This window comes from Zootoca vivipara, chromosome 1, assembly GCF_965207765.1.
Source record: "Zootoca vivipara chromosome 1, rZooViv2.hap1.1, whole genome shotgun sequence".
In the NCBI taxonomy this organism is placed as follows: Eukaryota; Metazoa; Chordata; class Lepidosauria; order Squamata; family Lacertidae; genus Zootoca; species Zootoca vivipara.
This window is the reverse complement of record NC_142582.1, coordinates 22,667,689-22,693,301: the sequence shown is the minus strand read 5'-3', so window position 1 is coordinate 22,693,301 and position 25,613 is coordinate 22,667,689. Positions and strand designations below refer to the sequence as shown.

At 45.1% G+C, this 25,613-nt stretch overlaps 1 protein-coding gene and 1 long non-coding RNA gene across 3 annotated transcripts in view; one reads left to right on the top strand and one right to left on the bottom strand.

Annotated features, from left to right (window-relative positions):
• Nucleotides 1-2,714, bottom strand: part of ITGA4 (integrin subunit alpha 4) — a 53,733-nt gene extending 51,019 nt beyond the window's left edge. Inside the window, exons 1-2 of one of the 2 annotated variants that reach the window (XM_035133756.3) lie at nucleotides 2,288-2,714; nucleotides 1,033-1,154 (exon numbers count right to left, since the gene is read on the bottom strand). In XM_035133756.3, the coding sequence (XP_034989647.3) occupies nucleotides 1,033-1,154; nucleotides 2,288-2,487 (322 nt within the window). In that variant the 5' untranslated portion in view covers nucleotides 2,488-2,714. The remainder of the gene's footprint in view (nucleotides 1-1,032; nucleotides 1,155-2,287) is intronic. The other variant, XM_035133765.3, reaches the window with a different exon arrangement.
• Nucleotides 1,045-25,613, top strand: part of LOC148687496 (uncharacterized) — a 54,796-nt gene continuing 30,227 nt past the window's right edge. Inside the window, exons 1-2 of the long non-coding RNA XR_015947794.1 lie at nucleotides 1,045-1,252; nucleotides 8,280-8,411. This is a non-coding gene — a long non-coding RNA (uncharacterized LOC148687496). The remainder of the gene's footprint in view (nucleotides 1,253-8,279; nucleotides 8,412-25,613) is intronic.

Below are 25,613 nucleotides of genomic sequence, written 5' to 3'. Positions count from 1 at the left end.
CCATTTTCTATAAAACTACAATGTGACAGCATTCCTCAGCTAATTTATCCGCAAGGAACGGGATGTATTTATGCAAGAGAATTTTTCTCCAGTCTAAACACTTCTTCCCACACATTTTGAAGTCCATGGGGTTTCCCCCATTCCTCTCGTCCGTGACCGTCATTATAAATGGCAGTGGCTCCAAAGTTCTTGGACTCTTGTTGCCATAATGCCTTAAAAGGACAGGCTTCCACAAGATTACAAATAAGCGCTCCATGAGTGTTGGGAGCAAAAGGCGGGAAACCAGACATGCATAAGGTTTTCAAATATCATTTTTAGTCTGGGCAGCTAACTCAGTCTTAAAACAGCAAACTCACTTTCCATCTGCAAACAGACAAAAACGATATTTGGGTGGTTGGCATTTTAAATGAGTCAGCCCTTCTAAGAACACGCACATTAAAAGGCAACTAGGTACACATAACCCCTTTGATTTCAATGGGCTTAAACACGGGCCATATTGTGTGTGTGCCCCCCCCCCCGTTAATGCTCTTACGCCCAACTGCTTGATCCAAAATAATTACATGGTACTTGCATTTTGACTTGCTGGCTTTCATTTCATTTTCAAGGTTTTTCAGAACACAACTAGAGAGCAAGTCCCATCAATTGCGGTGAGACTGACTTGCAATTAAACATGCTTAGGCTTTCATGGCTTGTCATTCTTTCACTCTTACTTGAGCTCCATTTTTATATGGCATTGGGCACCTTCTTGGGGGAAGTGCCATGCAAACATTAAATTAATAAGCTGCAATTACAACTGGCAAGTGGACACCCTACCTTCTCGGGAGCAGGGAGGAGGAGAAGAAAGAAAAAGAAATGAGTCTTCAGTAACTCCTTTATCATTTCAGTACTTTGGAGACGTTACTGAGTGAGGACAGATGGAAATGAGGAACAGTGCTACACAGTAAGGATTTCCGAAGAGCTTCACCAAAGCTGGGGTCATCCCGTTTGGCTGCCAACAATGGCCAAGTCACCGAGAGGGTCCCTTCCACTCACCCAATTGGAGTATTTCGCAATCTCTCCTAGGATTATTCCCAATTTGGCACCGGAAAATCGCCCCTGGATTCACCACGGAGCTGTTTGTAAGCCAATTGGCTTTCGGAGCTCCCACTACAAGCCTGGGGGAAGGAAGTAAAAGAAAAGCAAGGCTAAACCAACGGCAAGTGGATCAAACCTACTGCAGACTCAGTGACAATCCCCTTGGGGACCAACGGAGGTACGAGTTTAAAATTAGTGCCTCTAGTCCTCATGGTTCAGGGAAACACTGAAGCGTTTCTGACTACTGAGATCCTATATTTGGAGGGTTGGGGGGCAAGCCAGAAAAAAACAACCTGTGCCTCAATGGATAGCTTGAGACCAGGATTTATGTTGGGGGGGGGGACAGGACACCGACCCACTATGCTTTTCTATCTGACTCTGTGTAGCAGATTCCGAATGCAACGTCTCAACAACAGTTGTTTTCAATTATTCTCTTTTGACCCCAATTGCTCAGCAAAAAACCTGTCAAAATCTTTCTATAATTTCTACTTTTAGTTAAGTATTTTTATTTATTTACTTGATTTTTTTTGGAGGGGCAGCTGCCCCCCTGCCTATGTCTATGCTTGAGACCTATGAGAAAAACACAACCAAGACTTGTTCTTGGCTCCTCACTTCAAGTGGCGAGAGGAGAAGGGGTGCAACATTTGCTCAGTGCCAGATCACAAACCCTGGTGAGGCCCCTAGGCAGTTGAAATATCAGGGGCCCCTTTTCAAATTAGCGCCTAATACTTATTTTATTTTTCCAGCCCACCACTTTAATAAACCAATTTTATTACACAATCCGTTTGTTGTGGGGGCCCCAAAAGGCCCACCCTATTTGACAATCCACCGCTGCATTCCTAAAACTTTCTGACCTGGTCACCAGCGATTATATTAAACTGGTGAAATGCAACAACAGAGGTCCATGGAAGACACTTCTCCCCAAGAAGCGCTCCCGTCCTTAATGATGGACAGCTCAGAGAATAAAGCAGGAGACTCTTAACCTCAGGGTTGCGAGTTCAAGTCCCACATAGGGGCAGAAAGACCCCTGCATTGCGCGGGGGTCAGACTAGATGACCCTCTGGACCCCTTTCCAACTCCCACAGTTCTATGAACCTGGGAGTAAAACCCTGCTGGATTCAGAAGCCCTAAACCTCCTAGGAGACACGTCGAGGATGGTCGTCGTAAGAAGAGGGAGGGAGAGACACTCCCACGCCCACCCTCCCTAACTCACCATCTGCTGCTTCCCACGCTGTGCAGCAGCACCGAGTAACCGAAGAGTGTCCCGTTCTGACCCGGGAAGACGAGCGCGCTCCGCGGGTCCAGGTTGTAGGGCTGCCCGCCCGTCGCGCAGCAGCCGAGGAGCAGAAGCAACCGGGCAGCCCCTGTCGAGGAAAGAAAGCCCTCCTCCGACTCTCTCCAAGCAACCCTCATCACAGTTTTTTTTAAAAAATATATAGATATATATTTGGGGGGGGGGGAGGCAGCTGATGCAGGACAAGAGAGGGAGTTTACTTCCCCCCTAGCAAACTGGAAAAGACTCCCTCAAAGTCAAAACGGAGCGGGAACTCTCCTCGGCGCCGCTCGAGGCGGGAAAAGTTAAGCAAAGCGCACAGGACGGCCTGCCTGTTGCTACCGTATTGCAGCTGATATGGGGATGGGGGGCGTTGGAGCGCGGCTGCCTGCGAAATGCTGTAGGGGGCGCCGGCGGCCCCGTGGCGGAGCCAACTCGAGAGCTGCTGGGGTGTTGTCCCGCCAGCTGCGACCAATTAGCAGATGCTCGGAATGCGGATGCGAGTCCGGGGGGGGGGATGAGAGGGGACCGACCCGAAGGAAGGGGCAGTCATTGGCTGAAACGAGGAGTGGGGCGCGCGGGGGGGGGGGGAGCTGCAGGAAATAGCCCCGCAGTAGAAGACGACGACGACGCTGGGGGGAAGAAGCGTGGGAAATAAGGGAAGGGGCGGAAGGAAACCCACGTGCGACGGACGCTCTCAAAGTTTCATATAACGTAGAATTGTAGAGTTGGGAAGGACCCCGAGGGTCATCTAGTCCCGCCCCTGCAATTCAGCTGTGTCAGAGACTCCTGTTCAACGGCTCCCAGTTCCCATGATGAAGCATGAAGAAGCAATTTGTTGTTGTTTAGTCGTTTAGTCGTGCCCGACTCTTCGTGACCCCATGGACCATAGCACGCCAGGCACTCCTGAAGAAGCAATGGTAGATGGTTATTTTAGTGCTGCATCTATAGCGAAAAGAATCTTGTATTTACAAGAAGTAGAAAGGGAAAGGATATTCTCTCCCAACAGGAGGCACTGTGATATCAGGGTAACAAGATCCTCAACCCCAGTTCTTAGTGATAAAGATTGTGACCAATGCTGTCTATCTCTGATGCTAGCAGAAGCATTAAAAAAAAAGTTACTGTATCAAGACAATACATAAAAAGTTACCCAACTTTTGTTTTGTTTCTTAGGTGAGGGCATTTTGTTGAAATGTAATCTATCACATATTCTGGAGTTGAAGCGTGCTACTACTGAACTGTCCTAAAAACAGGCATAAGCCCAGTTTAACTCAATGGAGCTCAATTTTCCCCAAGGAAAATTCATAGGATACACTTCGTACCTATGCTTTGAAAAAAGGCAGACGCACAAAAACCCCATTGCATTGCATATTGTGAGGGGCAAGGGGTATCGCGAAGCCCCTCCCCTCCTGAGTTCCAGCCCAGCCCAGAGCACGACTGAGAGCAGGGAAAGCTCCAGCTCCAGTGGGGAAACAGGAAGTGGGGTCCAAGGCTCTGGCAGCGTAGAAGAGCCAGCGTTCCAGGTGGGACAGGAAGGAGGAAAGAGGGGGGGGAGACCCATCCCCCCAACTCCGGAACTTCGCAGAAAGCGTCGGGGGAAGAGGATGGGGCTCCCCAAGTTGTTATGCTGGCGCAAGACGCGCCAAAAGCCATTCGGAGGTTCTGATGAAAGCTGAAAAGATGTGTCTCTGTAAATAGCTCTACCTTTAGCACTGTAAATACGCAGCACCAATAAAAAGATAAAATGCAGAGCGGTGGAGAGTCGTTACTCTGAAGTAGTCCCATCCGACCACTGTGACACATATTTATTTACATTCCATGAGTTTTGCACAAGTCCTGCCTAATTTTCAAAGATGTTTGGCTTCGTATACAGCAAATAAGGAAAGGTGGGATGGCATCACAGAACTAAATGTGAGATTGCTTTCATTAAAAGGAACAAATCTGAAATAGGGAATTCAGGATTCATAGTGCCTGAGAACCAACCTTACCATCACCAAGCCGTAATTTAGCGCAGAGGACCTGTAATCTAACAACTAGGTAAAAGCCGCAATAGGCTGCCAAGAAGTGAGAAGCATTTTTAAATTCTCCTGCATCTTCTGATTTCTATGTGCAGATGCATGGCAAAATGTTTGCAGCTTTGACCCCCCCCCAACCCAATAAATTGGCTCCTGTGGGTGCTGAATTAAGATGAGGACAGACTTGGGTTAAAATCCAAACTCTGCTATGAATCTCACAATGTGACCTTGAGCCAGTCGCTATTTCTCAGCCTGACCTACCTCACAGCGTTGCTGTGAGGATACAGCGGGCAAGAACCATGCATGCCACCTTGAGATCCTTGAGGAGAGGCAGGATACAAATGCAATCAATCAATCAATGCATCGTCTGAATTCACCCAGCAGGCCATCCTCAAAGTGGAATTTGCTGTAAGGTTCCCACGGCCCTAACTTGAGTCCAGTAGTCCTTGCCATATGCATAGCTGTAAATGCACAGCCCTGGTGCGGAAATGTTCCCCACCCTTCACACATCCACCCAGCTGCATTGCAACTGCTTCCCTGTGATGTTACCTCATGTGGCTGCGGTAAATGTGCAAACAGAGAAACAGTGGGTGGGGGGCCAAGCAGCAACCCAGATTGATCACTTGTGTGCTTGTGTCATTCACAGACAAACTGCTGCTGCATGGGAAGCGGGCGGCTGCCAGTGTGAAGGAATCCCTTAAGGAAAGACTATTAGCATAACACCAAGCTAGGGCCGGCCAATGTGATGTCCTCCATACTTTGTTGGACTCAAACTTTCATCTACCTCCAGCAAGCATAGCTGCCAAGTTCTCCCTTTTTTTAAGGGAAATTCCCTTATGCTGAATAGGCTTCCTCGCGAGAAAAGGGAAAACTTGGCAGCTATGCCAGCAAGCATGGTCAATGGTCAGGGGCAATGGTAGTGGTGTAGCATTAGAGGGACACAGGGGTGGTTGCCCCGGGTGTAAAATTGTTACGGGCACCAAATTTCAATGTCCGGTGCTGCCTTAATACACCTGTGTGCTTCTGGCACTGGGCTCCATTGAAAGCAGCTTTTCCCTACAAACCAGGAAGTGACCTCTCCAGACAACAGAATGACTCTTCTTATCTCTGCAGCTGTAATGCGGATGCTGTTGAGCAATTGAATGCACATGCGTACTCCATTTGTTTCCCTTTCACACTCCGCATAGCCCCAGGCACTGGCAACCCACGCTATGCCACTGGGCGATGGGAATAGCAGTCTAGCACAGGCATCCCCAAACTTCGGCCCTCCAGATGTTTTGGACTACAATTCCCATCTTCCCCGACCATTGGTCCTGTTAGCTAGGGATCATGGGAGTTGTAGGCCAAAACATCTGGAGGGCCGCGGTTTGGGGATGCCTGTTCTAGCAACATCTGGAAGGCACAAATTCTCTGTTGTTGTTGTTTAGTCATTTAGTCGTGTCCGACTCTTCGTGACCCCATGGACCAGAGCACGCCAGGCACTCCTGTCTTCCACTGCCTCCCGCAGTTTGGTCAGACTCATGTTGAAATTCTCTATCCCTGCCCTAAAGCAACTTATAGCATATATCAGCCTTGCTCAGCCTTGGGTTCCCAGACGTTCTTGGACTACAGCTCCCATCATCCCTGAGCACTGGCCCTGCTAGCTAGGGATGATGGGAGTTGTAGTCTAACAACATCAGGGGACCCCAGGTTGAGAAAGGCTGTCATATATCATGCTAAACCACAAACGTGAATATTAGGTGGTAATGGTCATATTTGTATGATGTTATATGCCTTCCCCCCCCTTCCTGCTCTCAGTGTGCATAGTAAAAGTTTGAAACTAGCTTGTAGGAATTTAACTTCATAGCTGAATCTGAGTTTTGCAATTTTTAGAAAGAAAAGGAAAAAGGCATGTTTGAGCAGTGATCCTTTCTGAAAGTGCTTACACTGTAACAGTCAGTGATGCTTCACCTCCTCTTTCATTTCTACATTTTGATACAAACACACCCAGAAACTTTAGCCATGGTTTTTAGCCAATGAGTTTTTAAAATGTGTCTGTGGTTTGTGAAATGTGGGCGAGGAGCTAGCTCTTTACTACTGGCATCAACCCGTTAGTGTGACTTATTTGTATTAACAATGTTCACATGAATCAGGGGGTCTGCAGAATGGAGTTTCCATAATACTGATGATGAAGATGAAGGATACCTGGTCCTGACTGTCTCATGAGAAGCAGGGGTGCCAACTTGAATAAAATATTGGGGGAGGGCAGGTAAGCACAGCCTTGCATAATTGACCACAAGATGTGGAACACGCACACCATTTGAATGGCAACATCCATCACCTTTTTGGGGGTGGCCCCCTAAAATATTTGGGGGGGGGGCTGAAGGAGCTTTGGCCCCTATGAGTTGGCTCGTATGATGAAAAGAAAATGGCAACATCAGATACTAGAAGATGGGATTATCAAAATCAAGAGAGAAGCTTTGCAGATTGCAGAATGTGATGGGGAAAACAGCAAGCACTTCTGTACACATGATTGAAAAAATACATTTTCAATTCCCTTCTGGGTTATTGGATTTTAACATCTACACACTAATGCTCTATTCTGTGATTTCCTAATGAAAGCAATGTCCCCCCCAGTATGATTCCAACCCCCTCATTTAAATGCTCTCCTTTTGCTACCTTTCCAAGATGCATGCTCCTTTATTTTAAACCAGGCATCCCCAAACTGCGGCCCGCCAGATGTTTTGGCCTACAACTCCCATGATCCCTAGCTAACAGGACCAGTGGCCGGGGAAGATGGGAATTGTAGTCCAAAACATCTGGTGGGCCGAAGTTTGGGGTGCCTGTTTTAAACTTACAGGTATTTTACACACGTGATAAAATGTGTAACAGGCCTGAGAATATTATAAATTAGAGTGAATAGGAAAGCAGATAAAAGGCAAGAAATTGCCAGTTATTGAATTTAGCTCTTTCTTCTTTTTAGTCATAAAATTTAGATTTGCCACCTCATTCATCAGAGCGTTTGGGGTGAGATCCGATGCATAATAGAAAGGACTGTTGACCAATCACTCGTAAAGATCTTCTGCAAAACTATTCTTCAAAGTCCAGAGCCTTCAAAGTCTGTGAAAGTTTGGGAAATACCTCAGTATTCTCCACACACCTATGCACCCGATCACCACTGCTTGGATCAATGAAATATACTTCCAGCTGCATAGGAGCTGCAAGAGCATGAAAATCTTTATCTCAGGGTTGTGGGTTTGAGCCCCACTTTGGGTGAAAGAATACTGCATTGCAGGGGGTTGGACTAGATGATCCTCGTGGTCCCTTCCAACTCTACAACGCCAGGATTTCATGGACAAGCATTTCCTAAATACCTAGGAGAATGTTGGAAGAGCACAAGGGGGAGTGTTTGTGTGTAGAGGTTTCTTCCTCTCTCACAGTACTAAGATTTGAAATCATCACATGAACTGGACCGAAAATAGATTCAGCCAATAGCCCCTGGTGCTGCGGGGCAGCAACACTAGTATTGCTGCAGATTTCCTGCATGGCACTGTGACTGGGGTAATTTCGGGCTGCTGGTGTAAAATTTAGCAGGATGCTGCCTCTGAACACAGCTGTCGATAACCATCACCCAACTTTGTGGCAGCAAATTTCATATACAGTGGTACCTCGGGTTGCGGACCCGTTCGCACCCTGAAAAGTCTGCAACCCGACTGGTGCTTTTACGCATGCGCGAAAGCGCGATAAAGCGCCTTTGTGCATGCGCGCACAGCGGAGCCCGGAAGTAAACACTTCCGGGTCTGCCGCGTTTGCATCCCGGAAAAACGCAACCTGCAGCGGACTCTACCTGAGGTATGACTGTACTAATTATGTGTTGTGTTAAGAAGCTCTTTCTGTTGCCTATAAGATTATTATTAATATTATTTTTATTGCTGCAGATTACCTGGATGATCCTGGGGCAGAGAAGGCCAGTATCGGTTGGAAGCAAAAGCAACAAGACCTGTAGCCACTTACCTGAATCAGTGCGGAGTGACAGACAGAAAGGCAACCCATTCTTCTCCCTGAAGCAGGTAAGAAGTATTTACTGTCCATTCCATAGGTCTTAGTGAGGTTTGGGAGCAGGACTTAAAGATCCTAGGAGTAGAGAAAGAATATTTTAGGAAGCCTTCGCCACACTGCAACAATATTGGATGTCAAATCTGTAAATAAAACTAAAACAAGCAAACAAACTGCAGCAGAATGGAAACAATGTGCATTCTTTCATCCCTACATTCTCACCATTTTTGTTCACTCCTTTTCTTACCTCTGTAAATGTGGATTTGCAAATGTAACCCGTATACCTCCAAGCAAGGGACTATGTAAATGATACTCTCTTATCCCAATTTGCCATGAATCAAATGTTTGGTATCTGTCCCCTGCCTCCCTCTTAAACATTATTTACCATATATAATCAACAAACTATATTGACTATCTACCTATCTATTCAGTCTATGTGTCTCCAGCTGTGGGCATTAAGTGTCTTCTATCTCCTCTGATGTCCCTCTATGGTTTGGGAAACTAATCCCAGTATAAAATTTTCTGAACTAGTAAGTATAATCAACACACTTGCAAAAGCTGAGGTTTAAGAAGGATTAAGCCGAAAAACGAAACAGCAGTGAAGAGGCTGCTTGTATTTTCCAAATTTTGAAAGAAGCACAGTGTGGCTTTTAGTCCTTTTACTTCTGCTTTCATTGAAGGGGAATTGCACAAGAAACTATTCACATATATTTTACTGTAGATGCAACATGCAATTCCCATTGTTCCAGCGGGGTCCTGCATGGCATGCTTGAACTTCATTCAGCACTGCCTCAAACCACAACACTTGTGAAACTGGGTAATTTCCCAGTGTGCATGCAATTTTGTCAAAAGCACTAAGCAAAGACGTTCTCATAATTTATTTCAGAAAGGAAATAGCAGTACTGTATGTCTCTAGGGGAAGGAAAATTCTGCTGACATTTTTTCCTGACAACACTTTCCCCTTGTGATAGCAGTATGAATGGGGTGATCCATATACTATCTTAATAAGGCATCCATAATAAGAGAATCAACCCCCCCCGCCTCTTTTGGTCTTCAATAGAAGGGAGCCTCAACATGCTGTTTTCAATTTAGACTGATTCTAGGTCCTGCTGCCCACAAGGATACTTGTAGTTACCTGATACACATTTGGAAAGCCTTCCCTTGATTAGGTTATCCACACCTTTTCCTCTCTCCACATGCACCAGGTGAATGAAGAAGGAAATTGTGATTGCGATCTTGGTACATGCCAACTCACAACATCATTGGTCAGGTGTGGAGGCACACCCACCCACCCCATTGCCAGTCTTCATCTGTTTCCAAAACAAAATAAAAAAATCCTTCCAGTAGCACCTTAGAGACCAACTAAGTTTGTCATAGGTATGAGCTTTCGTGTGCATGCACACTTCTTCAGATACACTGAAACAGAAGTCACCAGACCCTTATGAATAGTCAGAGGGTGGGGAGGGGTATTACTCAGAAGGGTGGTGGGAATGGGTGACTGGCTGATAGGAGTGGTAAACCTGTTGATGACTGTTAATGACTGCAATTGGTCTTGCAGGAAAAAGCAAGGGCTGAGGTGCTAAAGAAAGCTTGATCATGTATAATGAGATAAGAATTCAGTGTCCTTATTCAGACCAGGTCTCTCCATGGTTTTAAGCTTGGTAATGAGATGCAATTCAGCAACTTCTCTTTCCAGTCTGTTTCTGAAATTTTTGTGCAATAAAACAACTACTTTGAGATCTTGTATAGAATGCCCTGGGAGACTGAAGTGTTCTCCTACTGGTTTCTCTGCCTTGCAATTCCTGATGTCAGATTTATGTCCATTTATCCTTTGGCGTAGGGTTTGGCCTGTTTGTCCATTATAGAGAGCTGAAGGGCACCGTTGGCATCTGACTATACATAAGGGTCTGGTGACTTCTGTTTCAGTGTATCTGAAGAAGTGTGCATGCACACGGAAGCTCATACCTATGACAAACTTAGTTGGTCTCTAAGGTGCTACTGGAAGGATTTTTTTATTTTGTTTTGACTGTGTCACACCAACACGGCTACCTACCTGTAACTAGTATATCTGTTTCCAGATGGGCACACTGTACATAATCAATCTGAAATTAGCTTTTATTTTCAGAATCAAACTAGTTTCTCAAGAAGCGCCTTCGGGGGCAAAAAAAAAAAAAAGTGCAATTGATCTTGATTATGTGTGGGCTACATAGAAAAAACAAGTACCCAATCTCCATTGATTCTAGAATAAAATGTGTGCGTATGCAGCCTTGAATTATGGCCTGATCCCTGACTCCTTTCGGAAGCTACAAGGACACGTGGAACCTTCCCAAACATTTGTTGTAAAGTCACAGCCCAACCTGGAACAAATTACAGTGAGGACAAACTCCCAATCTCAGTGAGATTATATTTTAAGGAGACAAGACAAGATAGAGGATGCTAGTTCAGCTTGGGGAAAATAGATTATTTCATAAACCATTTGATGGGGCTGTCCTTAGGTGCTCTGATTTATATTATTGGGAGGGTTAGCCAGTAAAGACTGGAGGTTTGCTCCAGACATTTGTTCCTCCTTTCTCTTTGTTTTAAAGCATGGTTTTGCTGCTGTTGTTTTTCCTTTCCAGTACCCCTAGTATTGTAAGATACGCCAGCTCAAGGCACACGCAAAATGGGGCATACTAGATCTCCTCCATCAAATGCCCCAGAGCCTAATTAGTTAGCTGTGCTCTACAGATGGTATTAATTAAAAAGAGGGCATTACGTTGATCAAGGCTACAATAGTTCCTTGGATTTAAGCCGCATTCACCAAGGCACTCCTCCCACCTGCTGTTTGCTGAGCTGCCTTGTGTTTCCCAGCCTGCCAAAAAGTTGGCCTTATTAAGCATGCAGGTTCCATTCAGTAGAGCCTGCCCAGAAGGAGGTGTACAAGGCTCCATCCAACTGTCTTAGGGACTCCATTCCAGATTTGTGTAGAGTTTACTTCTTTGTCTTTTCTTCTTCTGAAGATATCCTGCAAGGCAGCTGAAGCTTAGGACCAGAGTTTTCCTTCTCCTTGGTGGGTTACCTTTCCAGATTGATGAGCCCCATCTGCTCCTCACTTCCTTCTACAACACAGGCAGAAACCGCCTTCTTGACCATTGGACTCACTGTTGGTCTCATTCACCAGAGCCTGCCTTCGTATGCAGAGGTAGTCCCTAACTCACTGAGGGTTTGAGACCCATTGACTACCCTCGTCTGACTTAGTAGAAAATTGATCAGGGAGCATGAAAGCAGTTGCTCAGCTGACGGGGCTGAGAACATTTTGCCATGCATATGCACACAGAAATCAGAAGATGCTGGAGAATCAAAAAGTGCAGGTTATTTATTTCTACATGTCTCTCGTGCTGTAAATCTAAGTTTACTCAACTAAGAGTTGACCTACTGAAATGAACGGGCCTAACTTAGTCATGTTTATTAATAGGGCCGTCTTAAGCATAACCGGCACCATGGTGCAAAGATCCCTCAGGTGCCCCCCCTTTCCCAGAGTTTTCGACCTTTTTTTAGGGCTGGAGGAGGCGGGGAACGGCTGGAGGGTGGCTCCTCCAGCGGGTAAGAGGCGGAGTGCCTCCCAGCTCAGCTGGCCGCTTTGTGCTATGGTGGCCATGGCAGGCAGCACACCAAGCGAGTGGGCCTGCGCTGAGCGAGCGAGGGTGTGTGCGCTGATCCTGCTGAGCGCCGGCTCATTTTCCCCCCTTTTAGCCTTCTGGCACCCCACAGAATTCAGCGCCTGCAGGCCAAAAGGGAAAAAACTAAGCCAATGCTCGGCGGGAGTGGCGCACACACCCTCACTCACTCAGCATGCTCGTTCAATGTTCCCTAGACTCTTGCCTGGTGCCCTCCAGAACTTGGTGTTGTGGCGTCCTGCGCCACTAGCCTCTATGGATAAGACGGGCCTGTTTATTAATTTCAGGGGGGTTTGCTTTGAGTAAAAAATGAATGCTACCCTCAGCTGCTTTTGTCATCATAATGCCAAGCACTTGAAAATAACAAATTTGCCTTTGTTACGCCCTACCACAAATATCAAACATGCTAGAACAACACTGGAAGGACAGATCGTGAAGCTGAGGCTCCAATACTTTGGCCACCTCATGAGAAGAGAAGACTCCCTGGAAAAGACCCTGATGTTGGGAAAGATGGAGGGCACAAGGAGAAGGGGACGGCAGAGGACGAGATGGTTGGACAGTGTTCTCAAAGCTACCAACATGAGTCTGACCAAACTGCGGGAGGCAGTGCAAGACAGGAGTGCCTGGCGTGCTTTGGTCCATGGGGTCACGAAGAGTCGGACACGACTAAACGACTAAACAACAACCAACAACAACAACAACAACAACAACAGAAAGTTACCCTGGAAAAAAGCAATTTAGAATAATGTTTTGCCTCCCCCCCAAACCCTAATAAAGAATAACACTAAATACTAAAAGCAAGGCTTCTTATAGTGATAAAGGCAATAGCTATTGTGTAAGAATGTCCATTGCAAACAAAGGATTTATTCTGGACTGCCGCTAACTTGCCAGGCAAAATGCCCATTTGACTAATCAGAAGGTGAGCAGAAGAAAGACATTTCCAAAAGGAGAAAGGGAGTGCTCCCCCCCCCAACCAAATATCAGATTAACAGTCTCCTCATGTGACATGCCCAGAGGCAATTCCAGATCTATGAACACTACTGCCTATGAAGCTCACAAAGTAACCAGATGTTGTTGCTGGAGTCTTCCAGAGCTTGGCATCTGGGGTCCAGCATGCCTGAAGAAAGGCCTTAGGTGCTAACCCCATTGTCGGAGCGAGGTGCAGGAGGAGAGATGCAGATGGAGAAAACGGACTCCTTTCCAATAGCTGCATCTGAAAGCATTCCCTTATGTGAGGCGCCGGCTCTTTACCTGGGAAGGGTTAAGTAAATAACTAAATAAATAAGCCTGGGATGAAGCCAATGAAATAAATGTTGCCAGTGTAAAACAGTCCTTGACAAACGCTTGTCTGCTTGTCAACGCAATTAAGCTACTTTAGTGCAGAGAGTCAGGGGAAAAAAGGTGAGCGTGTTTTTTTTTTGTTGCTGCTCAGATATTTTGCAATGGTGATTACTACGTATCCTTGAAATGGGGTTTCTTGGGCTGAGCTGGTCAGCAGAAGATGCTGCCACGACACTATGTTATACAGCGAGTGTTACAGCACAATTGCTGGAAGCAGGAAACTGCTTGTCTCTCCTTTCTTTCCCCCCAGGGATCACATAGGGAATTATTATTATTATTATTATTATTATTATTATTATTATTAATACCCCAAGCTCCTGACTGGATTGCCCCAGCCACTCTGGGCAGCTGCCAACTCCAACAGATATAAGAACACAACAAAACATCAAATATTAAAAAACTTCCCTATACAGGGCTGCCTTCAGATGTCTTTTAAAAGTTGCATAGTTACTTATCTCCAGTGCTGGATTTATGTATAAGCTAAACAAGCTAAAGCTTAGGGCCCCACTCTCTTGGGGGCCCCAAAAAATTTAAAGGAAAAAAAACCACTGGATGTCCATTTCTAAAATATAAGAAAAAAAATCAAATCAAATAAAACAGCAACAGTGTTTTGTGTTGTGTAGGCTCCTATGATACCTATTAGGTCCATAAATTACCATATATTCAACACAAAAACCAGCGACAATTTGTTCTTGACAAAGGACAGCTGGACATATAAAGGTTCAGTAGTTTAGGGCCTCATCAAACCTAAATCCGGCCCTGCTTATCTCCTTGGCATCCAATGGGATGGTGTTCCACATAATATATATAATAAATATATTACAGTAATATTAATGCCATCCTCACCCCCAAGAGTTTCTCCGCTACATGCACCAAGTGGCAGCCCAATGGGGTTGATCATGAGTGGCAAAATTTGGTGACGCCACTTCCCATTTCCCAAGCCAATTCGGCACTCCTGAGCTGGAGCATTTTCACCACAGCACCCTCCCAGTTGCCAGGCCACTCTGCCTCTCCTAGTAAACAGCAGCGACTGGCCTGCCTCTTCCCCTCACGCTGCCATCTACTACTGTCCTCTATTCTATTGCCTTTGAACTTGGGTTTGCTGGACTGTCCTGCAACATCTGCTCTGTCGCAATTGTATATTTGGATTAGCTTTGGACAGAAAGTACCGGCACATCCCCCTTTCCTGCATAATGTTTTCTGGCACTGAGTGCCCCTCTACGTCAAATGAAGTATGCTAATACATGATGAGGCGCAGAAACTTTTTTTGTAACAAATTGTACTATTGTTTTAGACTCTGGATTGATGTTCCATGGATGGACCTATCTGGTTTATAGAGCTGGCATTAACGCTGCAGACATTTTAGGCAGTGGACTTGGCAATGTTTTTCTTTCTTTTCTTTTCTTTTCTTTTTTAAACCTTGGCATGGAGAGAGCAATATAAAACCAATGTCTGTCCCTTTCAGCGGAGGACAACATTAGCTCAGCTGTGTGATGACTTTCTGCAGCAGGAGCTGTGAAAAAACTAGCCGCAGAGCTACAGGCAACTCCGGCGCTGGGCCTGATGAAATTACACTGATCTAATTTGCACGCTGCGAAGCCATTTGGCATGGGCTGCATGCGAGCCTTGACATCTTCATCGGAATGAAATGCACACTGAGAACGGCGACATTGCATTCCCATCTCTTTCGACAAGGCTCCTTTCCTCGTCCTCCTATTTTAAAGGGTCGGTTTCGAGAACGTCGCGTTTGGCTCGGGAAGAGGGCCTGCCATTTTCCTGCGCCTCCATGTGCTGAGCCAGAAAATCTCCGCTGTAATCAGGTTTGGCACCAACGGCCCACCATATACCTGCACCATCCTGTGCGATATAATTGGCATTCAGTGGGTTGATAAATGGATTGGCTTAATGAGACAATATACTTGACATATGCAGGGCTCTCCTGAGAAATAAGATTCATTTTTGCACTCTGCACATCAACATGCTACAGATACCGACACAGCCACCTCCAACAGCTGCGCCATAAACAATGACAATGTGCCTTCCCTCTGTGCTGACCAATAATCTCCCTTAACACACTCGGAGCCAAACGTTAGTCTCTCTATAATGTGCTTCATTCATTCATAGCTTTAACAGCATGGTCCCAAGCAGGTTTACATGGATACGAATCCCACCAAGGCTTCAGAAATATATGAAGGAATCCCAGAACTTCATCTGTGCTTTATACAACATTCCAGGATTCCTGCACACACAAGTGGCCAAAATTGTGGAAACCTTTTGGGGAAAGTGTATTTCTGAAGTTTGATGGCTCATAACACCTGATTGGCTCTCTAAACACTCATGTTCATTGGCTACATTCAAATGAAGGAAAGCTACTGCATCTCAACCTAAGCAAGTTGTGCTTCCTTTTTCTGGTTATTTGGTTATAACTTTTGATAGAATACAGATAATTGAGCAAACTTTGTTGCACTACATTCTTCATTAAATTAACTTTCCATTGATATATACTTTTATGGTATTACTCCAAAAAAGGTGGTATATTTCTCAACAGATCAGGCACTCAAATTGGGGTTTGGCCACCTCTGATAAAAAGCGACACATTGATTTTTATATAGAAACGAAAAGCTCTTGTAACAAGCCGAAGCTTCAATGGGGATACCATGCAACTTGAACCAAGGACCTATAGGCTTTTCAAGCCAACACTGTACTTGCACAAAGGCTTACCCTCTAGCATTCTTCAGCTGACAATAGAGAGTTCTGGGCACCACAGTTCAAGGAGGATACTGACAAGCTGGAACGTGTCCAGAGCATAGCTGCCAAGTTATCCCCTTTTTAAAAGGGAAATTCCATTATGCTGAATAGGCTTCCTCGCGAGAAAAGGGAAAACTTGGCAGCTATGGTCCAGAGGAGGGCAACCAAAATGGTCAAAGGCCTGGAAACAATGCCTTGTGAGGAACGGCTTAGGGAGCTGGGTATGTTTGGCCTGGAGAAGAGAAGGTTAAGGGGTGATATGATAGCCATGTTCAAATATATAAAAGAATGTCATATAGAAGAGGGTGAAAGGTTGTTTTCTGCTGCTCCAGAGAAGCAGACACGGAGCAATGGATTCAAGTTACAAGAAAGAAGATTCCACCTAAACATTAGGAAGAACTTCCTGACAGTAAGAGCTGTTGAACAGTGGAATTTGCTGCCAAGGAGTGTGGCGGAGTCTCCTTCTTTGGAGGTCTTTAAGCAGAGGCTTGACAGCCATCTATCAGGAATGCTTTGATGGTGTTTCCTGCTTGGCAGGGGGTTGGACTGGATGGCCCTTGTGGTCTCTTCCAACTCTATGATTCTATGTGTAGTACCCTCTGCTGACAGGGATGTATGATTACAACCCATGTTTATATACCCTATGGGTAGTATCAGGGTTTTTCTTTTTTTGGGGTGTGTGTGTGGAAGAGGCACGAGGGCATTTGAACCCCATATTTTTATATAAGTGCAAAGAATCTCTCTCTTCTGTAGACCAGGGCTTTTCCCAGCTGGAACTCTTTGGAACTCAGTTCCGGCACCTCTCAGGTGGGCACCATTGCCATTCTAAGGAAACAAGGGAGGTGTCCGTGGTGAATTCCGGCACCTCCTTTTCTAGAAAAATAGCACTGATTTTGACATACGTGCATATTTTAAACCAACCAACAAAGGAAACTTGTTTTGCTTCTCTTGAAACGGAGAGACAAGCTAATCTTTGACTCTTTTCCTTTCTGGTTGTCACGGCCAAGTGAGGCCTCCCCTCTAAAGAGCAAAAGTGTGACAATTCACTCTTCACTTTCGACAGAGTGCCTGCACAATCAAATAATGTGGCATGTGGTCTCTTCCAACTCTATGATTCTACGATTCTATGATTCTTTCCCCCCCGACCCTCCTTGACCCCCATTTCCCCCCTCTCCACAGAACATTTCCTATCAGAAAAAGGAAGAGTGCCACCACTACACCAATGGGACACAGCACACATACCTGGGTATAGATACATTTTTTCTTGGGGGGGGGGGAGGAACACCTGTATACAACATATCCCACCATCTGAGGGAAGACTGTTATCAGGTGACCTGCATGCCTGCATTGTCTGTTGTTCCTGGTCTCCCTTCTTATGGTTCTTTAGCTTTAAACCGGACGTTCCTTCAAATAAAGGACTATTTCTAATGACATATCATTTTGCCGTTGTTTCCTTAACCCACAAGACCAGACCCTGCTTTTGCATATTTCTGTACTACTGTTTTTATGTCGTATTTTTCTTTTCATTATATTGGTTACTGTTATTGTGCTGTATGCCATTTAGAGCTGTTTTTTTTTAAAAAAAGTGCTTTATAAAGGTTTTAAAATAAATATATAAAGTAGGACCTAAGTAGACCACATCATGTTTAGACCCATTGAGACAGGGACGTGGGTGACGCTGTGGTCTAAACCACTGAGCCTAAACCACTGGGCTTGCCGATCAGAAGGTCGGTGGTTCGAATCCCCGCGATGAAGTGAGCTCCGATTGCTCTGCCCCAACTCCTGCCAACTTAGCAGTTCAAAAGCACACCAGTGCAAGTAGATGAATAGGTACTGCTATGACAGGAAGGTAAACGGTGTTTCCGTGCGCTCCGGTTTCCATCACGGTGCCCCGTTGTGCCAGAAGCGGTTTAGTCATGCTGGCCACGTGACCCGGAAAGTTGTCTGTGGACAAACGCCGGCTCCCTCGGCCTGAAGCAAGATGAGCGCCGCAACCCCATAGTCGCCTTTGACTGGACTTAACCATCCAGGGGTCCTTTACCTTTACTCAGAGTAGATCCATTGAAATTAACGGACATAACTAACAGGTTCATTAATTTCAATAGGTCTACGCTCAGCAGGCCTAGCTTTGAAGATACCCAAATGCCTAGTGCAATAGTTGCCACATCTTATTTTATTGTAGACAAGAAGAGTATCGTCCTAGAAAAGCGACAAAGCCTGTCTGCATCTGGCCACTGCCGAGCGGTGCTCAGGGCTCTTGCGGTACCTGCTGCCGGCTTCTTGCCCATGCAGTGGAAGAGGCCCACGTGTCGGGGCCTCAAATTTTTAACGGGGTGCCAGTCTGATGCTTGCGATTTCGCTCCAAGGGAAGCCTCATCCATGCAAAGAAGCCTGGGGAAACTTAAAAATGAAACGGTGTGTGACAGTTTCTAATTACTGTGCAAAAAGAACATATGGAAACTTCATTGTCCATTTCATCCCTCAACATGTACCATCAAGTCAGATTTCTTTTGCTCAATCATCATCATCTCTGGAGCATTAGGAGTCCGTCTGCATGCATTCAAGGGCGGAAAAGGGCACCGGAGGAGAGGGGTTGAGGTGCTTTCATTTCTCAAATTCAAACTGAGTTATTATATTGCTCAGAGAATTTTTATTATTATTATTTTGGTAGTTTTTCTTCATTGGGTACACATTAAGGCATGCTGCTATGTCCCAAAGATGACGATTTATTTTCCTTATCTGGAAGTATTTTAAGTCCATTATTTGGAATGCTGGTCCAAAGCAGGGGTGCCAACTTGAATAAAATATTTGGGGGGCAGGTAAGCCCCACCCTGCATAATCGATCACAAAGATGCGTAGCACGCACACCATTTGAATGGCAATGCCTAGTAATGGAGGGGGGAGGGCTGGCCCCCTCAAATATTTTATTTGGAGGGGGCTGAAGGGACCTCAGGCCCTAGGAGTTAGCTCCTATGGTCCAAAGCAGGCATCCCCAAACTTCGGCCCTACAGATGTTTTGGACTGCAATTCCCATCTTCCCAGACCACTGGTCCTCTTAGCTAGGGATCATGGGAGTTGTAGGCCAAAACATCTGGAGGGCTGCAGTTTGGGGATGCCTGGTCCAAAGGGTATCAGCATACATACCCTCCAATATTTCTCTGAGGAAAATAGGGATGTCATATATAATAATAATAATAATAATAATAATAATAATAATAATAATAATAATAAATTCCCCACCCATATGACTGAGTTGCCCCAGCAATCTGGAAAGCTTCCAAAGTATATATAAACATCATAAAACTTAAAAAAAACAAAAAACGAAAAAACCCTATACAGGGCTGCCTTCGGATGTCTTCTAAAGGTTGTACTGTTACTTATCTCCTTGGCTCGGAGGTCAAATAACTCCATACTCTCCAACATTTCTCTGATGAAAATAGGGATGTCCTAAGGAAAAGCGGTACATTCCGGGATCGAATCAGAAACCGGGACGGCTTCTGTAAATCTGGAGCCATCCCTGGAAAATAGGGGCACTTGGAATGTCTGAGTGTGGTTCAAATGGGGAACGTCATTTTGCCGAAGTGGAATGATTTCAAATATGAGCAGGGCTTGAACCCCAAGCAGGATACAGTGGTACCTTGGTTTATGAACACAATTGGTTCCGGAAGTCTGTTCATAAACTGAAGCGTTCATAAACTGAAGCGAACTTTCCCATTGAAAGGAATGGAAAGTGGATTAATCCGTTCCAGACGGGTCCGCGGAGTACTCAAACTGAAGCGTACTTAACCCGAAGCATGGGTGTAATTGGTTCCGGAAGTCTGTTCATAAACTGAAGCATTCATAAACTGAAGCGAACTTTCCCATTGAAAGTAATGGAAAGTGAATTAATCCGTTCCAGATGAGTCCGCGGCGTTCGTAAACCGAAAATTCGTAAACCGGGGTGTTCATAAACCGAGGTTCCACTGTATTGCCAGCCATTCTAAAAGGGGGGAAAAGTGAATCTTAAAATACAGCTTTAATTCTCTGTGTGTGCTTGCATGCTCTCTCTCTCTCTCTCTCTCTCTCTCTCTCTCTCTCTCTCTCTCTCTCTCTCACACACACACACACACACACACACACACACACGTTTTTCCCAGTATTCACATTTTAATACTAATAGTGTAGACATTAGAGGAGATTGAAAAGGCTATGTTTGGGTCAATGAAGTGAGGCATATATCAAGGCCCCATTTCTGAGGAGCAAAAAGCCTTCCAGCTTTTCCTAGCATAGCCTCTGGCCACCGAAGCAGAGTCAGTTAATGAATCAGAAAAAAGCTGGTTACCAGATGTCCCGGCTTATTAACACACACATCGCATTCTGCAATGGCATTCACTGAGCAATCTGTGTTAAAGGAGAGGGTCTTTTCTCAGTAAAAAGGAAAAAAAAGGGCCTCGGAGAAGCCCCGATATGCTTCCCCTCCTCTGCACTTGATTTCAGGAGGAGGCTGTTGTTTCCCTAAGTTTGTTTAAGATGCTGGCAACCATTTTGTGGAACAGATAGTTCACCATCGCATTCGTGCACAAATGCACACACGTGCTCTTCAAATGCTAAAGAGAGGTATCAGGAGAGGCCTCAGCACCCATCCCTTTCCACTCTCTTCTGTTGGGGATTCTTTGGGGAAGGCTAAATAAATAATATGTATGGACATATATACACTTGCAGAATTGCGATCGTAAAAACCAAAAATTGGGATTTTAAAAAGAGAGAGAGGGAGGGAGAGAGAGAAATAAATTCTCCCTGATTGGTTTCCCCTGCTGCTGGTAATGCCACCCATTGTTCAGCTTGGAAGTCTAATTTTATGTTAATGCCCTGAAAGTTGTCAAATCTTGGCAAAACCTATGCATAAATTACACAGAAAGTAGCTCACAGGAGGGGGAAAGTAATGACTGTCATGGTTAGCCAAACCCATTAATAGTCTGACAAGCAATAACCCAAGAGTTCTGGTCAACTGCTGCAGACATCTGTGAAACTTTTGCAATTAATTTCAGAAGGGGGATTTGGGGGAGGGAGAGGGTATCAGCTGCAAAATAAGGTAAAAGTGTCTGATTATCATCAGCTCCGCTATTGAGGGCATAGCAGAGCAACACCAAGCTTCCCGTCCCCATTTGGATGGAAACATTTGTTGGGTATATGGAGATATATAACAGTGCTATTTTTCTAGGGGGGAAAAGAGGTGTCAGAACTCACCTTGAACCATTCCTTCATTCTCTTAGAATGGCAATGGCACCCACCTGAGAGGTGCCGGAACTGAGTTCCGGCTGAAGAAAAGCTGTGTGTGTGTGTGTGTGTTTGTGTGTACATGTGCATGAACGCGAGTTTATGCTTCTTTATTTATAACCCAGTTTTGGGAATGATAGGAGACAGGCATACCGGTAGGCAATCAGATGTGTCAAGAAGAAGAGGAATTGTGGGTAGTACCTAGATGAGCAAAGACAGCACTTACCTGCTTGCTGCTATTGTGTGTTTGCTGGGGGAGGGAGAGCAATTACAGATTTTGGGAAGAGAGGACAAGATTCTCTGTAACCTCCAGACCTCACCTGGTATAACTAGCAGCCACTGATATACAGTGGTACCTTGGTTCTCAAACTTAATCCGTTCTGGAAGTCCGTTCCAAATCCAAAGCGTTCCAAAACCAAGGCGCATTTTCCCATAGAAAGTAATGCAGAATGGATTAATCCGTTACAGACTTTTAAAAAGAACCCCTAAAACAGCAATTTAACATGAATTTTACTATCTAACGAGACCATTGATTCATAAAATGAAAGCAATAAGTAATGTACTGCAGTCACACAATCAATCAATCAATCAGTAGCTGAATTGAGCTCCACACAGTCACAAAAACAAAACAAAAAGTCACAAAAACGTAAAATAAATAGCAAAAACAGACAGACCTTGGCGTAACACTGAAAACGGAAGTGTGGCACTCAAATTGGAAGCGTAACACTCAAAACAGAGCACGTTCAGCTTCCAAAAAAAAGTTCACAAATTGGAACACTTCCGGGTTTGCAGTGTTTGGGTTCCAAGTTGTTTGAGTACCAAGGCGTTTGAGAACCAAGGCACCACTGTACCTGCATGAATTTGTCTGATCTTCTCCTAAAGCCATCCAGGTTGGTGGCCATCAATACATCTTGTGGGATCAAATATCCCAAGGTGTTGAGAAACACACAGCATCAGAACAGGTGCTCATTACAAACGGAGGGAATTTTGACGTGGGGATGCCTTCATTTGTGGGTATCCCCATGTTGCTTGTAACAGGTAGGTCCATCCTTAGTAAGACTATCATGTGTGCTCTTTCTCGGTTGGCTTTCGTAGTTCTGTTCCCCGGCCACTGCTCAAGAATGCCATCTTTTCATCGAGTCGGTCTTCTTTCATTAAAATGCATTTAAAAGAATCCGAAACAATGAGCTTTAAGTGTAGCTGTCTGGCTAGAACTGACCTGAGCTTCAGGGTCAGTCTGATAGGAACAAGACCAGGCTGTTCCAACCCCAGCCCCACCGGGTTACAAAGAAACAAAGGACTCATTGATGCAATGCACTTTACAGCTCTTGTGCTGTCCTGTGCCCCATCTGCATTTAATTTAATTATTTTAATGATGCTCTCCGCTGCAAAACTCTTAATACTGTGATTTTAAACTAGCGTGGCCACTTATGCCTGAAAAAATAGAGGAAACACATCACCCCAACAAGGGAGGGGGCAAAAGGGGGCACAAATTGGTATGAAAGGTGCACATGATAATTTAGATGCCCTCCCTTCTTTATATATGGACTGGGCAGCCCTACAAAGAAAGGATGTTTTCAAATAGAGAAGGGCTCTTGTAGAGTTGGACACATGACCACCACCTATCAGAAACATGCATACAAATAAAGGGACATGCAACCATTCGCTTGTCATTCATGGTCTTTTAAATGGCTTTTTAATAATCTGACAATTAGTTACTTCAGTCCATTGGAATCTGCATCATACAAGTCTGGAGCTTTCTGGGGGAAATTGCTGTGATGATTCCAGTTGGCAGAAGGAAACCGGCGGTTTCTAGAGCAAAGTTATCCATTTTTTACAGGGATTTTCCCTTATGCTGAATAGGCTTCCTCGCGAGAAAAGGGAAAACTTGGCAGCTATGTTCTAGAGTTTAGGGTGTTTTGGGATCAGCGCTTCCTTCACAGACATTTGCTTCTCACCTGCTCAACCTGTACATTTGAAAGGAAGCAGTTTAGCAAGACATTCTATGTCTCCAGAAATCCTATTTTGAGAAGGCAATTGATGCTGCTTAACTAAGGCTTCCTCCCTCTTGCACACACCCTTTCTTTGAGAGCTAGAGGAGCTATAATCAGAAAATTTGGGTGCTGTGCTCTTCTAGCAGACAGCAATTTCAGTTAATAAAGCTCTCCAGGCCAGAACGATGCAATCAGCTCTCTATAAAATGTAATATGGGACTTTACATTGTAAAAGTGCAGGTTGGATTGAAAAGCAAACGTCAATCATACTTGGGGAAGGCTTAAAGGCTTATATTTTCTTTATTGTTTTAGATCAAAATACTTGGAAATCCAAATACTCCCACGAAATGGAAGCTCTTTAAAAGGAAGTGTCTGTCTTCAAAACTTGAAGAGAGAAAAGAAAAAATACCAGTATCTTAAACAAGGCAGGGGTAATCCTTCCAGATTGTGTTTTAACAGTCATGTGAAAAAATACAGGCTGCAGGTACTTCTCCATTTCCTAATGTTTGTGACTCTGTTTGCACCTTAATATACCAATGACCAGATATATATCACACATTATGAATTGTTAAAATAGTTCAAACAATACTTGCCCCTTCTCTAAGTTGTATGTGCGTATTCTGTTTTCTTCCATTTCCCATTTTCTTCCATGATTCTGAATAAAATTCCAGACTTACTACTCTATAAACACTAGGGTTGCTGTATTTCAAAAAGTTAAAACCAGAACACCCCAAAATTGTTGAGGTTTATTGGTTTGTTTGTTTTTACAGAAATGCCAAAAACCACAATTTTTTAATTGTCTTGCCTAAGATCCAAGATAAAGCGCCAACCCCAGACGTCAATTCCGTCTTTGAAATCCCAGTAATGTTTGGGAAAATTCAGACATATGGCGGCCCTAATAAACACAGATCCTCTGCATCAACTTCGTGTGGCTACTCATCTTTCCCTTTCTTCGTTAGATTTATTATATGATAATAATATTAATCATCATCATCTCCAGTGGAGGCTCGAGCAATTGGGAACAGCCCCACCAATCTCATTCTGCCCTCAGACAGCACCCACCTACCTGGCTCCTTAAAGGTAAAGGTAAAGGGACCCCTGACCATTACGTCCAGTCACAGTCGACTCTGGGGTTGCAGCGGTCATCTCACTTTACTGGTTGAGGGAGCCGGCGTACAGCTTCTTGGTCATGTGGCCAGCATGACTTAGCTACTTCTGGTGAACCAGAGCAGCACACGGAAACGCCGTTTACCTTCCCGCCGGAGTGGTACCTATTTATCTACTTGCACTTTGATGTGCTTTCGAACTGCTAGGTGGGCAGGAACTGGGACCGAAAACAGGAGCTCACCCCGTCACAAGGATTCGAACCACTGATCTTCTGATCGGCAAGCCCTAGGCTCTGTGGTTTAACCCACAGTGCCACCCGCGTCCTGGCTCCTTACAGCCAATTCAGCAGGTGTCGCCACCTTTCAGCTCCCTTCTCCTTAGTCTCAGTGTTGCCATTGCAGAGCTTGACCGGGAGGAGGGTGGGGACCAAACTAGGAGCAGTTGGCTCTGCCTGTCCTTGGCTCTGGCTCCACCTACTGTTGGTCTTCCTGCCTTCCACTCTACCAGTCCCAATAGGCACCAGCCATCACTGAGTATCACAGAGCTACATGCAGTGCCACTAAAGGACGAAAGTGAAATTGGTCCATTTGACACACTTCCTCCTCGTAGCCCTGATCCCCCTTTCCAGACCCTCCAAGTGCCCTTTGTTTTCCAGGGACAGTCTCGGATTTACAGAAGCCCTCCCAGTTTCTGATTTGATCCCATAATGCCCCACTGTTCCTTAGGACGCCCCTGTTTTCATCGGAGAAATGTTGGAGGGTTTGCCTTCTGAAGGCAGCCTTGTATAGGGAAGTTTTTTTAAAAAATGTTTAATGTTTTATTATGTTTTTATATATGTTGGAAACCACCTGGGGCAACCCAATCAGATGGGCGGGGTATGAATAATAAAATCATCATCATCATAATCATCATGATGGAATAGGACGTCTCTATTTTCACCGGAAAAAAAATGTTGGAGGGTATGCCTTTAGCGGGACACGGGTGGCGCTGTGGGTTAAACCACAGAGTCCAGGGCTTGCCGATCAGAAGGTCGGCAGTTTGAATCCCCACAGCAGGGTGAGCTCCCATTGCTCGGTCCCAGCTCCTGTCCACCTAGCAGTTCGAAAGGACATCA